General features: G+C 45.9%; 1 protein-coding gene across 5 annotated transcripts in view; it reads right to left on the reverse strand.

The window, feature by feature from the left end:
- The window catches only part of abat (4-aminobutyrate aminotransferase), a 364,265-nt gene that overhangs the window by 245,882 nt on the left and 102,204 nt on the right, over window positions 1–16,179 (reverse strand). For all 5 annotated transcript variants that reach the window (XM_086000868.1, XM_086000870.1, XM_086000866.1 and 2 more), the window contains exon 2: window positions 1,883–2,012. In XM_086000868.1, coding sequence (XP_085856994.1) covers window positions 1,883–1,952 — 70 coding nt within the window. In that variant the 5' untranslated portion in view covers window positions 1,953–2,012. The remainder of the gene's footprint in view (window positions 1–1,882; window positions 2,013–16,179) is intronic.

Below are 16,179 nucleotides of genomic sequence, written 5' to 3' on the forward strand. Positions count from 1 at the left end.
GGGAATGGATGTATAAAATGTAACATAATTGAAATTCATTTGGTTCAATGCAATTGTAATGCAGGCTGTTTTCTTTAACTAGAAGATATTGAATCCTGTTTTAACAGCATATTTGCAATGAGATCAAATAGAATTAGCTTAAAAAAAAAATCTAGTGGCCCTGAAATTCCATGGGCAGCGATCCCGACAGTTGCGCTGGATTGCGTTTGCCACTGTCCTCCAAAACTGACCCCTGCCAGAGCTGGCGTGGGCAGTGGGAGGGCACTTAATTGTATGGGGCCGGCGGCTGCAAGTGCCACTTGGAGTGGTTCTTTGGTGCTCGCCTGCCCCACGTGCCAGGAAACTTTGGCAGCCACTTGTCTGTCCCAGCTGCCATTGCTTGTATCAGCTCCTGAGCAAGGGGGCCAATCCAGGAAGCTGTAACTTGTTGATTCATTGACATTGTCTGCTGATAGCTTTGACAGATTTGAACATCTCTGTCAAGAAGGAAATGTTGCCATTTCGCATGAATGTCAAGTATTGTGCAGACACATATTAGTTACTGTCAGACTGGATTTTGGCTCCCTGTTGCAGAGACGGGGCCTCAGTTTAATGTCTTATGTGAAAGATGGCACTTCTGACAGAAAATATTGGGTTGGGCTGAGGCAATCAGACGTGGAGATTGTGCCCTGCGTCCCCTGCATGCCTGTTGTTGGGTGCGTTTGAATTTCTAGGCCAGTGGCTTGTTAGGTAGGGAAATGCAGCAGCCATTCTGTGCTAGCAATGTCGCTCAGTAGCCATGACCAATTAATCCTGTTTTGGTGGTGTTTGGTGAGGGGGTTACTGGTTCGGCGATCTGGAAAACATACTGCTCTTCTTTGAATAGCGTCATCAACTTGAACCAGAAAAACACAGGGAAATGGGGCCTCGGTTTAATGTCTTTTCTGAAGGACAGGACAACTTTGGTAAATGTGAGAATTACATCATTCTAAAATACTGCAGTTTCCAAGTATAATGGTAGCCACCTCACTGGGGCCATGTAAACAGTCTTTAATGTTATCTGAATTCACATTACAAACTGGTTAACAAGTCTTCAAAATTGTGTTCAGCCCAATCTCTGGAATCCCTCCAACTCCCTCCCTTCCTTCCTTCCTTTAAGACTGGCCTTAAAACCCACCTCTTCAATGCAGCTTTTTAATCACTCATCCTAACCTCTTCTTAGGCTCAGTGTCTGTTTCCCGTACACCTCAATGAAGTGCCTTGTGACCCTTTACCACATTAAAGGTGCTATATAAATGCAAGTTAGCACAACATTCAAGCTTTCTTAACTATTAAAGGCACAATTTTATAATATTTAAAAGTCAGCAACAACTGAATTTCCTTCACTGTCATGAAAACATTTGATTTCTTTTCTTCTAAGTCTACCAAAAATTCTCTTAAAATATAAAATAATTCGTATTCTTAAAGTCAAATTGAACAGATACTAAATTGTGTCCTACAATGCACAGAAACCAACTGCAGATCGATGCAGTTGTTACATTTTTCTATTGCACGGGGTTCTTGCCCATCACAAACCATCATCTAATGAATAGGTGGTTCGGCCGCTACCTATTTCTACTCTTGAGCAACCCACAAAAGGTGCAAGGAACCAACCACTGGCCTGTGCAGAAAGTATCTCATTTCCTCACTTCTTCATCCCCACTTTCCAGAAAGCTTGCCTCAGCTCTGTAACTAACCATGTGGCAGAAAATGTGTTCTCTGGAAGAATGAATGGCTGAGAGATCTATTGTGCCCCACACAATTTAAGTAACCGTCTAGACGTAGTAGTTGAACGAACTGTAAATGTAGATGGAATTGGGTATATTTCACGTAATTTCTTAACCCTGAATGAGAGAATACTCACGGGGCAGTGAAAACTTCAGGTTCTGCTGCAACATGTAAGTTAGTTGCCGAGAGAGGAGAGTGGAAGCCATCTTAGATTTCAAGGACTGAAGCTTCACAGGCAATGCAACTCAGACACTCAGCCGACAGCTCTGTACAGGAGAAAAAAAAAATTACTCTTAATAGGGACACATTATGTTATCCGCATTGCACTGAGTGATTTCCATTGCTCATTGGTGCTGATGTTTCACTGCTATTTTGTACTACATAGCGTTGTGCCGCAAGCAGATTTACTAAATAAAAATCTACATGTAGCTCCCACATTACAGAAAACCAAGTCAATTACATAACCACACTGTTCGGTGGGAGAGTGACACTACATGCGACAGTTTTATGCTTTAGGCAGCAATACAACTGGAAAGGGAATCACACAGAAATCTCCACATTAACAGCACATCTAGAGAAAAGCTGTAGAAAATTAAATGCCTTTCACGAATTCAATGCACCAGAAGTTGTCTGGGCATGCTAAATAATCCATTTTTGCATCATTAATGCACAAAACAGTGTGTTTTTAGTAATTATTTTTATTAATTATAACTGATTACTGACAAATGAAAGTCATCTTGCTTTATCCAATTTTGTATAACTACACATTTTGTTTACACAAGGGTCTTGGAAATGTATAGAAATATTTTCACTAAATAATTCAACAAGAGAAGTCCTTAGTCAAGAGCAAATAACCTCATTTTTTGGTGAAGGGGAGATCTCATACTTTACGATCAAAGATAAAGGAGGTCTGTGCTTCAGAAAGAAATACATTTTCACTTTTGCTACTAAATGTCAGAATCAAGCAACCCCAGTGAGTTAAATTCTGGATAAAGCTCCTTCTACTCCGTCCAACGAATGGCTTTCTACCAACAGGGTTGGGGAACATGCAATTGTCCCCTGGGTTAGCCTGCAGCCTGGCCCCTGAAGTGCACTGCCTGGAGGATAGTGGGAGCCCAGACCATTGCTACCCTCTGGCCCAAGACCAAAGAAAAACAATGGCCTGGAATTTGCAGTCAGCAGTGGGGCAAAGATGCTCACCGCTTGCCCCGAAGAAAGCTTCCCACAAAGATCTCGCGATCTCTGTGGTGAGAAGTTTGGCTTTTTTCGACGTGCAATTGAAATCAGCGTAGTGGGAGTTCCATAGCGCGATCTGCTGTGACGTCAACAAGCTGTCTAAGCAGCCAATCACAATGCAGAATTCTCACAGACAGGGAAGCAGGAAGTGAAGAAGTTGCTTTTATTCTGACTTTTTATTATAATGGAGAAATTTGACACTCCATAAAAGTAAAATGAGTTTTTCAGGAGCATAACGTTTCTTTAGCAGTCAATATGCCGCTAAAACCCCAGTTACACCTAATCCAACAAGGTCTAACTTTTAATGGGGTATTTAACAGCGATATTACCGTGGAAAACCAAAGTTTTCGTCAGTTTTACTGATTGCCAGCTATGGGGGGTGGGGGGGGTGGGTGGGCGTGGGGGAGGGCCACAGCGCAGCCAGTGTCGGAGCAGTGAATGACTGACCGCAACTTCAGGATTTCTGCGTTAGGATGCGCTACATCCCGAAGTTGCGGCCAGTTTCTAAGGGGTAATAACAGCGAGCGTTGTTTGTTGGCTATTATTACCCACCGCAAATTCCGGGCCAACGTGCCTAATGAACACCTCTATTGCTCCAGTGTGACATTACCATTTCCCATACCAGCCATTAGTGAACTAATATTCGTGCAGCTGCAATCATTAATTCAGGTTGCTTCAGTAACTATAGTTTCAAATCTGTGGTTATTAACGTAGCTCCTTCACATCTTCAGCTTCAAAATTTCCAAGCTAATTCTCCTGGTGATGTCGTTAATGCAAGCAATCATTTTCCCTCTGTGTGTAAAGTGTAACCAAAATTATGTGGACAAACACCAGAGAAAGACCAGCAACAGACCTTTCTTCCATTTTTATTGCTAATCTGAGTCTGAGTCTAGCTCCCATGTATAATAAAAAATGAGGAAAATATTGCTTGTTTTCAGCCAATCATGAGGAACTCCAGCAGAATTACATAAAGTGAATAGCAACAAAAAGTGTGTCCTCTCAGACCGCTCAGTGAATTATACAAGGAATGGGGAAAATCTAGATCAGAATTTAAAGAATAATTTTCAAAAATTAATTATCCCAATAAAACAGGAATGTTTCCCCAAAAGTATTTATGGAGTTCTGCACTAATGTGCCACAGGTGAAGCTGAGCACAATTTAACAGCTGTGGAGTTCTAATTCCAAGTGTTTCAACACAATATTAATAATTACAATCTACAGTCACTGATGACAAAATGTTCAATAAATATATATCTAAAATCCACCATATTGGACAAAGTGCCTTTTGACATACAGCTGTTTCAGGTGCAGTAGGGTGTTTGTTATCTCAGTTATGTGATGTTGGATGGTTAATATCCATCAAGACATAATAGGCATGATGGGGGTTCATACAATTGGATGTAATTTAATTTGGAATAAAAAGCGTGTGTTGCACATTATAGGATTGGTCACTGTGCAAGATAATAGTAACTTCCCAGTGCCATCAGACCAGTACTAGACATTAAGGGCTAGATTTTCAGTATAGACAGGCGCCCGCCCGAAGTTATCGCCCGCCCCAAAGTAGCGCCCCGTTGCCGGAAATTCAGTGGCTTCGCAAAGTCTGGGGGGGGGGGGGGAAGGAGGATGAGGAGGATGAGGATGAGGAGGATGAGGATGAGGATGAGGATGAGGATGAGGATGAGGATGAGGAGGAGGAGGAGGAGGAGGAGGAGGAATAATAATAATAATAATAATTGGTGTATTGGTACCCGGAAACATAAATAGCCCGTTCAGAACATGGGGTGCCAGTCAAGTGGGCTGTTTTGTCCTGCATGCTGTTGAGCTTCTTGAGTGTTGTTGGAGCTGCTCTCATCCAGGCAAGTGGAGAGTATTCCATCACACTCCTTACTTGTGCCTTGTAGATGGTGGAAAGGCTTTGGGAGTCAGGAGGTGAGACACTCACCGCAGAATACCCAGCATCTGACCCGCTCTTGTTTTGTCAGGATTTGTCCTGCTTTTTGTGGACAAGACATACCTGGGCAGTTTTTCACATTGTCAGGTAGCTGCCAGTGTGGTAGCTGTACTGGAACAGTTTGGCTAGAGGTGCGACTAGTCCTGGAGCACAAGTCTCCAGCACAACAGCCGGGATGTTGTCGGGGCCCATAGCCTTTGGTGTATCCAGTGCACTCAGCCACTTCTTGATATCACATGGAGTGAATCAAATTGGCTGAAGATTGGCTTCTGTGATGGTGGGGACCTCAGGAGTAGGCTGATATGGATCATCCACTCAGCACTTCTGGCTGAAAACAGTTGCAAACTCTTCAGCCTTGTCTTTTGCATTCGTGTGTTGGGCTCAGCCATCATTGAAGATTGGGATATTCATGGAGCCGCCTCCTCCCGTTAGCTGTTTAATGGTCCACCACCATTCATGATTGGATTTGGCAGGACTGCAGAACTTTTATCTGATCCGTTGATTGTGGGATCACTTAGTTCTGTCTATAGCACGCTGCTTCCGCTGTTTAGCTTGCATGTAGTCCTGCATTGAGGCTTCCCCAGGTCGGTACCTCATTTTTAGGTATGCCTGGTACTGCTCCTGGCATCCTATCTCTGTAATCTCCTTCAGCCCCACAACCCCCCCGAGATATCTGCGCTCCTCTAATTCTGCCCTTTTGAGGATCCCTGATTATAATCTTTCAACCTTTGGTGGCCGTGCCTTCTGTTGCCTAGGCCTTAGGCTCTGGAACTCCCTCCCTAAACCTCTCCACCTTGTTGTGTATGTAATATGTATGTTACTTTAAACCTATGGCCAGGGCAGCACTACTTTGTAGGGCGTAGTGATACCGTAGTACCACTCCTGGCCATAGGGGTATAAATAGTACTGTGGGTACTGATCTCCCCTCAGTTCCCGCCTGTTGGTATGAAGTAAAGACCTAAGTTGAACCTTCCAAGCTGTCTCCTCATTATTGTATTAAGTATAGTCACATACTTTACACTGGCGACGAGTTACGTTCGAACTCACCAGTACACGGTGCAACAAGGATCGGTAGCAGTACGGAGAGAGAAGGAGAGAAGCTTCTTACCAGCCAGCCTGCGGAGTCCAGCGTCGACCGAAGGAGGCCGCCCAGTTCGGGAGGAGCGGCAGCAACGGAGCAAGAGAGAGAGGTTTCCAGCGGAGGCTGCAGCAGCTGAGAGAAGAGGCTGAACGGGCGCTCCAGACACGGGGCAAAAGTCCACCCAGGGCCAGGTAAACTGCAATCCTTCCCGGGGAACGCGAGCTGCAAGGGCCAGAACGGGCAGGCGATCTGGGGAACAAACGGAGCCACGAGGACTAGCAAGCCACGAGAGGGGAAGGTCGTTGTAATAGCGGCGGTGGCAATAACGGGAGCTGCAAAAAAAAAAAAAAATAACGACGCTGGAGGTCGTTGACAGCGGAGGAAAAAAAGGCGGGAAAAGCGCCATCTAGTGGACAAAGGTGAAAAGTTTTTCTCTTCAGCAGTTTAACATTTTTAAAAAAACACAGCGCCATCTAGTGGACAAAAGGGGAAAAGTTTTTCTCTTCAGCAGTTTAAAATAAAAACAAATGCCATCTAGTGGAAAAAGGCGGGAAAACCTCTTCAGCAGTTTTAAAAATGTCCAGAGAAGCTTGGTTGTCAGAATTTGTTGCGGACACAGAAGAATAGGACGCATATGTCGAAAGGCATGAGCTTTATTGCGTAGTAAACAAGGTGAAAGATGACGAAAAGGCAGCAACCTTATTAAATTCTATGGGGGCAAAAACATACGGTCTGCTGAGGAATCTTCTTACTCCAGAAAAGCCAGCAGACAAAACGTATGCCCAAATTGTTGATACGTTAAAGGAACATTTAAACCCTAAGCCACCATTTATAGCGGACAGGTACCGCTTCTACAGACGCGACCAAAGGAATGATGAGTCGCAGGCAGCCTATTTGGCTGAGCTCAGACGGTTGTCCAAACATTGCCAGTTTGGAGCCTTTTTGGCGGAAGCGATCAGAGACAGATTTGTCTGTGGCATGTTAAATGAGAGTACACGAAAACGGTTGCTGGCCAAGGAACAGCTCAGCCTAGATCAGGCGATGGAAATAGCATCGGCACATGAAGCAGCAGCACAGGGTGCTGCTCAAATACGACAAAACACAACCGGCTATGACACCCATGAGGTGACATTTCACAAAGGTAAATGCTACCGTTGTGGCAAAACCACCCACGACCAAAGTAATTGTTGGTTTCGTGATAAAATATGCCGGCAGTGTGGGAAAAAGGGGCATATAGCGAAAGTTTGTCGGTCGGGTACGAAACCCAATAGTGGGGGCAATCCGAGCAGTACCAAGGCAAGGACAAAAATACATAAGATATCTGACAGTAGCTCAGACGAGTCACAGGAAGGCACAAAAGCAGAGCCTAAAGGTCTGGGATGTCTCAAGTTATATGGTGTAGACAAAACGGAGGACCACAGCACAATGTGGGTTAAAATGAAGGTAGCAGGCGTCGAAGTTAATATGGAGCTGGACACAGGTTCAGCCCTATCAGTAATTAATGAACAAGATTATAACAGGCTGTTCAAACGCATTCCCTTAAAGGATACCGAAATCAAATTAAAAACATATACGGGACAAAAAGTTTACCCGAAGGGAAAAATGCAAGTAACAGTTAAATACAATGGCAGAAAAGTGCCAGGACTTTATTTATACATCCTACCAAATGGTGGACCACCACTTTTGGGTAGGGAATGGATAAGAAAAATCCATTTCGACTGGAAGTCGATACACGAGATAAAAGTAGAAACCACCAAGGATGATACAACCATTACAAGCAGGCTGTCGAAAATATTGGCAAAAACGCCAGAGGTGTTCCAACAACGGCTGGGGACCTTAAAGGACATTAGAGCAAAAATAACTATTGCTCAAGACGCAAACCCCAAGTTTTGTAAGGCCAGACCGGTGCCTTACGCCATTCGGCCAGCTGTGGAAGCAGAACTGGATGCCTTAGAGAGTGCAGGTGTCCTTACAAAGATTGAGTGGAGTGAGTGGGCCACGTCCATCGTCCCAGTTATAAAGAAATCTGCAAATAACACGCCGGGGGAACCAAAGAAGGTTCGCATTTGCGGGGATTTTAAGATAACTATTAACCCAGTCCTGCACATGGTACAGTATCCGCTGCCGCGGATAGAGGACATATTCGCATCGTTAGCTGGGGGTAGACACTTTACGAAGATTGACCTTTGTCAAGCTTATTTACAGATGGAGGTGGAGCAGGACTCGAAAAAGCTCCTAACGATTAACACACACAAGGGAATGTACCAGTACAATCGCCTGATATTTGGTGTGGCGTCCGCCCCAGCAATATGGCAGAGGACCATGGAACAGGTCCTACAGGGCATTCCAGGAACACAGTGCTACCTGGATGACATCCTGGTGACAGGACAAACGGATAACGACCACCTCGCTAACCTGGAGCGAGTACTTCTGCGGTTGCAACAATACGGACTCAGGGCGAACAAGCAGAAATGTGAGTTTTTCCAGGAACGTATCTCATACTGTGGTCACATTATAGATAAGGAAGGCCTGCATAAGTCCCCGGAAAAGATCGAGGCAGTAGTGAAGGCCCCGCCCCCTGAGAATGTATCTCAGTTACGATCATTCTTAGGCCTTATAAACTATTACCATAAGTTCCTCCCGAACTTATCGTCCATTTTACATCCACTAAATTCATTGCTGCAAAAGGGAGTCTCCTGGAATTGGGACGAAGCATGTGAGGCTGCTTTTAAAAAGGGTAAACAACTCATTACATCAAAGGAAGTGCTCGCACACTTTGACCCAAAAATGCCAATGAGGTTGGCATGTGACGCCTCCCCGTATGGTATAGGGGCAGTGTTGTCACACAAATTTCCCAATGGGACGGAGAGGCCAATAGCATTTGCCTCAAGGTCGTTAACTACAGCCGAAAGAAACTACGCGCAAATCGACAGGGAGGCCCTCAGTCTGGTGTGGGGTGTAAAAAAATTCCACCACTATCTGCATGGGCAACGTTTCACACTACTGACGGATCATCAACCGTTGGTGTCCATATTTAATCCAACAAAAGGGGTGCCCCTGATGACGGCCCAAAGGCTACAGAGATGGTCACTGTTCTTAGGAGCACACCAGTACCTTATCGAATATAAGGGTACCAAACAGCATGGCAATGCGGATGGCCTGTCGCGGCTACCATTGCCTGCCGAGATCGAAGAGATAGTACAGGACCCCGTGGAAATATATCATACGGCTGTTATGGAACACTTGCCCATCACCAGCCAATGTATCGAGCGGGAAACACAGAACGACCCGACACTGGCAAGGGTTTACGAATTGACCGTGAAAGGCTGGCTGGTGCAGGGTGACGCATCATTGCCGGCGTTTTCGGCAAGGAAAGACCAGTTGTCTGTCTGCCGGGGCACATTGATGTGCGGAGCCAGGGTGGTGGTCCCTCAAAAATTACAACATAAAGTGTTGCGGGACTTACACGAAGGTCATCTGGGGGGTGTCAAAATGAAAAGCCTAGCCAGAGCCTACGTCTGGTGGCCCGGCATTGACAGGGACATCGAGGAAGTAGCAAAAGCATGCCAAGGGTGCCAGATGGTACAGAACGTACCACCCCAAGCCCCACTACATCCGTGGGAGTGGCCCTCAACGCCGTGGCAAAGGATCCACGTGGACTTCGCTGGGCCCTTCCTGGATGCGATGTTCCTTATTGTAGTGGACGCCCACTCAAAATGGCCGGAGGTCACAAAGATGTCATCAACGACAGCCGAAAAGACGGTCGCAGCCTTAAGGACCATTTTTGCCCGAAACGGGGTGCTCGAGCAAGTCTGTTCGGACAATGGGCCACAATTTGTGGCAGAAGAATTTCAAGCATTCCAAAAAAGGAATGGAGTGCGACATTATACGTCCGCACCATATCATCCGGCTACAAATGGGCTGGCAGAGCGATTTGTACAGACTTTTAAAAAGGCCATCAAGGCGATGGGGGAGGAAAGGTTGCCACTACAACACAAGGTGGACAATTTCCTATTCGCGTACCATAATGCTGCACATACGGTGACCAACCAGGCCCCCGCCGTCATGTTCTTTAATAGAAGGTTAAGGTCGCGCCTCGAATTGCTCAGACCAAAAATCCGGAGAGATGTGGAAAACCGAGTATTTCGTAGGGCTCCTGACAGACAGACACGGAGCTTCGAGGTGGGGCAGCAAGTGTTGGCCCGTGATTATAGAAATGAAAAGTGGCGGTCTGGTACGATAAAGGCCCGCCAGGGACCCTTGATGTACACAGTGGATACAGGGGACGGCATAATCAGACGACATGCTGATCAACTTGTGGAGTCCAGAAACCCAACTGATTCACTACCTCAAACGTCTCAGCACATTGTTCCAGCGGAATCACGGCCCAGCTCGTCGCTACAGAAGTCTCAGGATTGCGAGGAGTTCATCACTCCAGTGAGCTCCACGGCACAGGATGTGCCATCAGACACCGACGGCTCCAGTGATGAAGTGGTGACGGAAGTACCGCCGCCTACACCGAGACCGACTAGAGAAAGACGTTATCCTAGTCGAGACAGGAGGCCTCCTCAGAGACTGAATCTATAACATGTTTCTTTTTATATATATATATAGGTAGGCAACTCTGATGTAAATATGTTATGTATGTTGTGTTACCAAATGTTATTAGCCCTAGTTATGGTGCATCTGTTGATTTAATTGCACGGGTACGTTTTAATTAAAAGGGGAGGAATGTTGTGTATGTAATATGTATGTTACTTTAAACCTATGGCCAGGGCAGCACTACTTTGTAGGGCGTAGTGATACCGTAGTACCACTCCTGGCCATAGGGGTATAAATAGTACTGTGGGTACTGATCTCCCCTCAGTTCCCGCCTGTTGGTATGAAGTAAAGATCTAAGTTGAACCTTCCAAGCTGTCTCCTCATTATTGTATTAAGTATAGTCACATACTTTACACACCTCACTACCTCTCTTTCCTCCTTTAGGATGCTCTTTAAAACCTACCTCTTTGACCAAGCTTTTGAGCACCTGCCCTAATTTCTTCTTATGTGGCTCAGTGTCAAATCTTTGTCTTATAACACTGCTGTGAAGTGCCTTGGGACGTTTTACTACGTTAAAGGTGCTATATAAATACAAGTTGTTGTTGTTGTAGACAATTAAACTTCCGGACTCAACATTGAGTTCAACAATTTCAGAAGATAACCACTGCTCCCATTTTTTCCGATAGCAGGTGTTGGTAATGATTCTGCTATTGCCATTTACTCCTCTAGACCCAACGGTTTTGTTTCTTAACTTATCCCATTACCATCCCCTTATGCCTTGCAGCATCATCCTTTTTGCCTTTCAATCTCTCCTGTCTTCCACCCGATCGCTGACCTTCCCTTTTGTTCTTTCCTCCCCTCCCCCCTTTCCCTGCCCCTACACTTGCTTAAAATCTGCTACAACTCTAACTTCTTCCAGTTCTGACGAAAGGTCAAGGACATGAAACGTTAACCCTGTTTCTCTCTCTGCAGATGCTGCCTGACCTGCTGAGTATTTCCAGAATTTTCTATTTTTATTTCTCTCTTTAAATATTCTTTTACTTTTAATATGCTTATAAATCTCTTGCAATTTCCTTTTATATTATGTACTAGTCTTTTTGCATATTTCCTGTTAACCCTTCTAATCTACCTACAGCATATTCTATAGTCTTCATAATTATCTTTAGTAATATTAGCCCTAATTTTATCATATGCCTCCTTTTAAAGTTTCAGTTTAGTTTTAATTTCTCTATAAGAAGAGACCTAGCACAGGTAGTGATGTAAGAAAAAGGAGACTTACCATCAAGTAACTTTAAAGTAAGCTTTAAGTAACTTATAAACACACTATATACACAAGAGAGGTCTTTACCATGCCTCTGGTAGAAGCCTCTTACAATACTGAACAGACCAGTATTTATACCAGTCCAACAGGAAGTGACATATGACAGGAAGTGAGGTATGTACACAGTTCATAGTTCATAGTTCATAGTTCACAGGAAGTGATGACATAACTTCCCGGAAGTTATCATTTTTATCACATTCTTCCCTCCTGCAGGATTAGGAGGCTGTGGTCTACCTTTTGGTCCGCAGCCGCCGAACAAGGAAGAGTCGCACCCGTTTGGATTCCCGTCGTAGAGGGTCGCTGGTCCGCTTACATGCGGTTGGCCATTGGTCAGAGTCTGTGTGGCCTGGAATGCCCTGTGAAGGGTCGGGGAGATCATGGCTTCGAGTACGAGCCCCAATAGGTTCAAAGTCGGACTGCCTCTGTTCAGAGGGAGGTGCAGAGCTGGTCTGTGGCGGATCAGTACTTTCATGCGCGGTACTGGGAGGGTCGCAACCTTGAGCACGGGGTTCTACCGGCACCAAGCTAGTTGGTGTCCGATCAGGATCCTGGAGAGGGGTACCCGATAGGTCCCAAGAGTTTCCTGGTGAAATGCCATCACCCGATGTCCCACTAGGTCCTGGTGGGCAGGGAGCCAGATCCCGTAATGATACGGTAGATTCTCGGCCGTCGGAATATCGTATGTTTGCATAGGTGGGGTTGGCATCGGTTAGTTCGACCTCGTCTACAAGGGGGTCATTTTTAGACGTCCGAACGTATCTTCGGAGTAATACAGGTCCAGGAGTAGTTAGCCATGACGGGAGTGATGTCCCATGAGATGAGCGACGCTGGAATCCAAAGAACCGCTCATGAGGTGTAGTATTTGTGGCTGTAGAAAGCAGGGCCCGTATAGAGTGCAATGCATCCGGAAGCACTGTTTCCCATTGCTGGTCTGGTAGGCCCCGAGATCTTAAAGCGAGACGTACGGAATTCCAGATGATACCGTTATACCTCTCTACCTGCCCATTTCCGATGGGATGGTATGGTGTTGTTTTGCTTGTAGCAATTCCCCGTTCTGAGAGGTAGTCCTTGAGTTCCCTTGACATAAAGGATGGACCCCGATCTGAGTGAATATAAGCCGGCATGCCACAGAGAGAAAATACCTGCTCAAGGCAGCAGATTACTGTGGACGCCAGCATATTGGAGCAGGGGAAGGCAAACGGAAAACGTGAATATTCGTCGATCATGGTGAGCAAATATGTGTTCCGAGTTGAAGAGGGCACTGGGCCCTTAAAATCGATGCTAAGTCGTTGCATCGGTTGGGTTGCATGTATGAGTATACCATCTGAGGGGCGGAAGAACTGAGCTTTTAATTCCGCACAAAGCCGGCATTCTGAGCATATTTTCTTTACATCTCCAGTGGAAAAAGGGAGATTCCGTGATCGTACGAAATGTAGCATGCGCGTAACGCCAGGATGACACAAACCATTGTGGACATCCATGAGAGTGGAGGATGACATAGTGGAGCAGAATGCCCGTGTGAGGGTGTCCGGGGCCACATTCTCCTTGCCAGGCCGATAGAGAATGGTATAACCAAAAGAGGCCAGTTCCATCCTCCAAAGTTGTATTTTATTATTCTTAATTTTGGTTCGTTTTCGATTATCGAGCATGAAGGCGACTGATCGTTGGTCCGTGATCAATGTAAAGTGCTGGCGAGCTAGAAAATGGTTCCACTTCCGTACTGCCTCTATGATGGCTGTGGCTTCTGTCTCAACCGGAGGATAATGTAGCTCGGCACCTTGTAAGGTCCTGGACATAAATGCTACAGGACGACCTTCCTGATTCAGAGTAGCCGAGATCGCCACCTCCGAGGCATCACATTCAACCACGAAAGGGAGATTCTCATCAATGGAGTGGAGAGCCGCTTTCTCCAACTGTTTTTTGAGAAGGTTAAAGGCTGCAACAGCCGCTGTTCCCAGTGGAAATGATCTAGCATGCAGCAAGGGTTGGATTTTGTCCGAAAAATGAGGAATCCATTTAGCGTAGTATGCAAACAGACCGAGAGCCCGACGTAAAGAAGCCGGATTCTTAGGTGACGGGAGCTCTTGGAGCGGGCGAAGTCTTTCTGGGTCTGGCTTAATGATACCATTGCCTACGCAGTAGCCAAGGATGTTGATGGTCGGTTGCGACTCAACAGATTTGGATTCATTCAGGGTCAAATTACGGCGATGGAGGGCATCCCGAAATTTTTGGAGGTTGGAGTCGTGTTCCTGTTGATCGTGACCTGCAATGGTAATGTTATCAAGATAGGGAAAAGTGTCCCTTAGGTTTTCCTGCTTAACCAGGCCATCCATTGCCCGTTGAAAGACAGCCACTCCATTAGTAACCCCGAATGGGAGGCGACGAAATTGGTACAGCCGTCCATTGGCCTCAAAGGCTGTGTACTGCTTATCTGAGACCTTCAAGGGTAACTGATGATAGGCACTTTTTAAATCGTAAGTTGAGAACACTTTGTATTCGGCCAGTTTATTAACCATATCATCAATGCGTGGCAATGGGTAGGCGTCCAAGTCGGTATATTGATTGATGGTTTGCGAATAATCGATGCATAGTCGCTGTTTGAGAGGTTTTAGAGGGTTCTTGACAATGACGACTTGAGCCCGCCAGGGCGACGAACATGGTTCAATGATATCCTCTGCTAGAAGTCGAGAGATTTCAGCCGCAATAAAAGATTGATCTTCCTGATTAAAGCGCCGCGATTTTGTTATTATCGGTTGGCATTGAGGTGGAATACTGGCAAATAATGAGGGTTCATCAAGTGAAGCTGCTGATAATGCACAAAATGGTAATTTAGATGGTATATTAGAAATAGTAAGTCCGGGTTTGGATCCACCAAACTCAATGGTGAGTTTCTTATGCTGTTTTTGGAAGTCCACCCCTAAGAGGAGATCACTACATAAGTCTTTGAGCACCGAAAGTCGGGTGGAGGGATACATACGACCATGAAGTGTCATATCAACAACACAAAAGCCGGAGATTCTGGTATTAAGTGATGACTGGGCCATCGCAATTGCCTGGTCCGATGGGAAGACATGTAGTTTCAATTTCGCAACAATCTGTTCCTTAATGAAACTATCAGTACTTCCTGAGTCAATTAAGGCATCTAAGGTATGCCCTTTAATTGAAATTTTTGTGGCTGCCTGAGACAGGTTCTGTGGGCAAGCAGCTGTCATAGAGTCATAGAGTAATACAGCACAGATAGAGGCCCTTCGGCCCATCGTGTCCATGCCGGCCATCAAGCCCTGTCTAATCTAATCCCATATTCCAGCATTTGGCCCGTAGCCTTGTATGCTATGGCATTTCAAATGCTCATCCAAATGCTTCTTAAATGTTGTGAGGGTTTCTGCCTCCACAACCCTTTCAGGCAGTGAGTTCCAGACTCCAACCACCCTCTGGGTGAAAAAGTTCTTTCTCAAATCCCCTCTAAACCTCCCTCCCTTTACCTTGAATCTATGCCCCCTAGTTATTGACCCCTCTACTAAGGGGAAAAGCTCCTCAGCATCCATCCTATCTATGCCCCTCACAATTTTGTACACCTCAATCATGTCCCCCCTCAGCCTCCTCTGCTCCAAGGAAAACAAACCCAATCTGCCCAGTCTCTCTTCATAGCTGAAGCGCTCCAGCCCTGGTAACATCCTGGTGAGCCTCCTCTGCACCCTCTCTAACGCGATCACATCTTTCCTGTAGTGTGGCGACCAGAACTGCACACAGTATTCCAGCTGTGGCCTAACCAGTGTTTTATACAGCTCCATCATAACCTCCTTGCTCTTATATTCTATGCCTCGGCTAATGAAGGCAAGTATCCCATATGCCTTTTTTACCACCTTATCCACCTGTTCCGCCGCCTTCAGGGATCTGTGTACCTGCACACCCAGATCCCTCTGACCCTCCGTCTTGCCTAGGGTCTTACCATTCATTGTGTATTCCCTTGCCTTGTTAGACCCCCCAAAGTGCATCACCTCGCACTTTTCCGGGTTAAATTCCATTTGCCACTGTTCCGCCCATCTGACCAACCCATCTATATCGTTCTGCAGACTGAGGCTACCCTCCTCGCTATTTACCACCCTACCAATTTTAGTATCATCCGCGAATTTACTGATCATACCCTTTACATTCATATCCAAGTCATTAATGTAGACCACAAACAGCAAGGGACCCAGCACCGATCCCTGTGGTACCCCACTGGCCACAGGTTTCCAGTCACAAAAACAACCTTCGACCATCACCCTCTGCCTTCTGCCACTAAGCCAGTTTTGTATCCAA

The sequence above is a fragment of the Somniosus microcephalus genome, chromosome 11 (genome assembly GCF_052327205.1).
Source record: "Somniosus microcephalus isolate GS21.2 chromosome 11, FLI_Smic_1.0, whole genome shotgun sequence".
Lineage (NCBI taxonomy): Eukaryota > Metazoa > Chordata > Chondrichthyes > Squaliformes > Somniosidae > Somniosus > Somniosus microcephalus.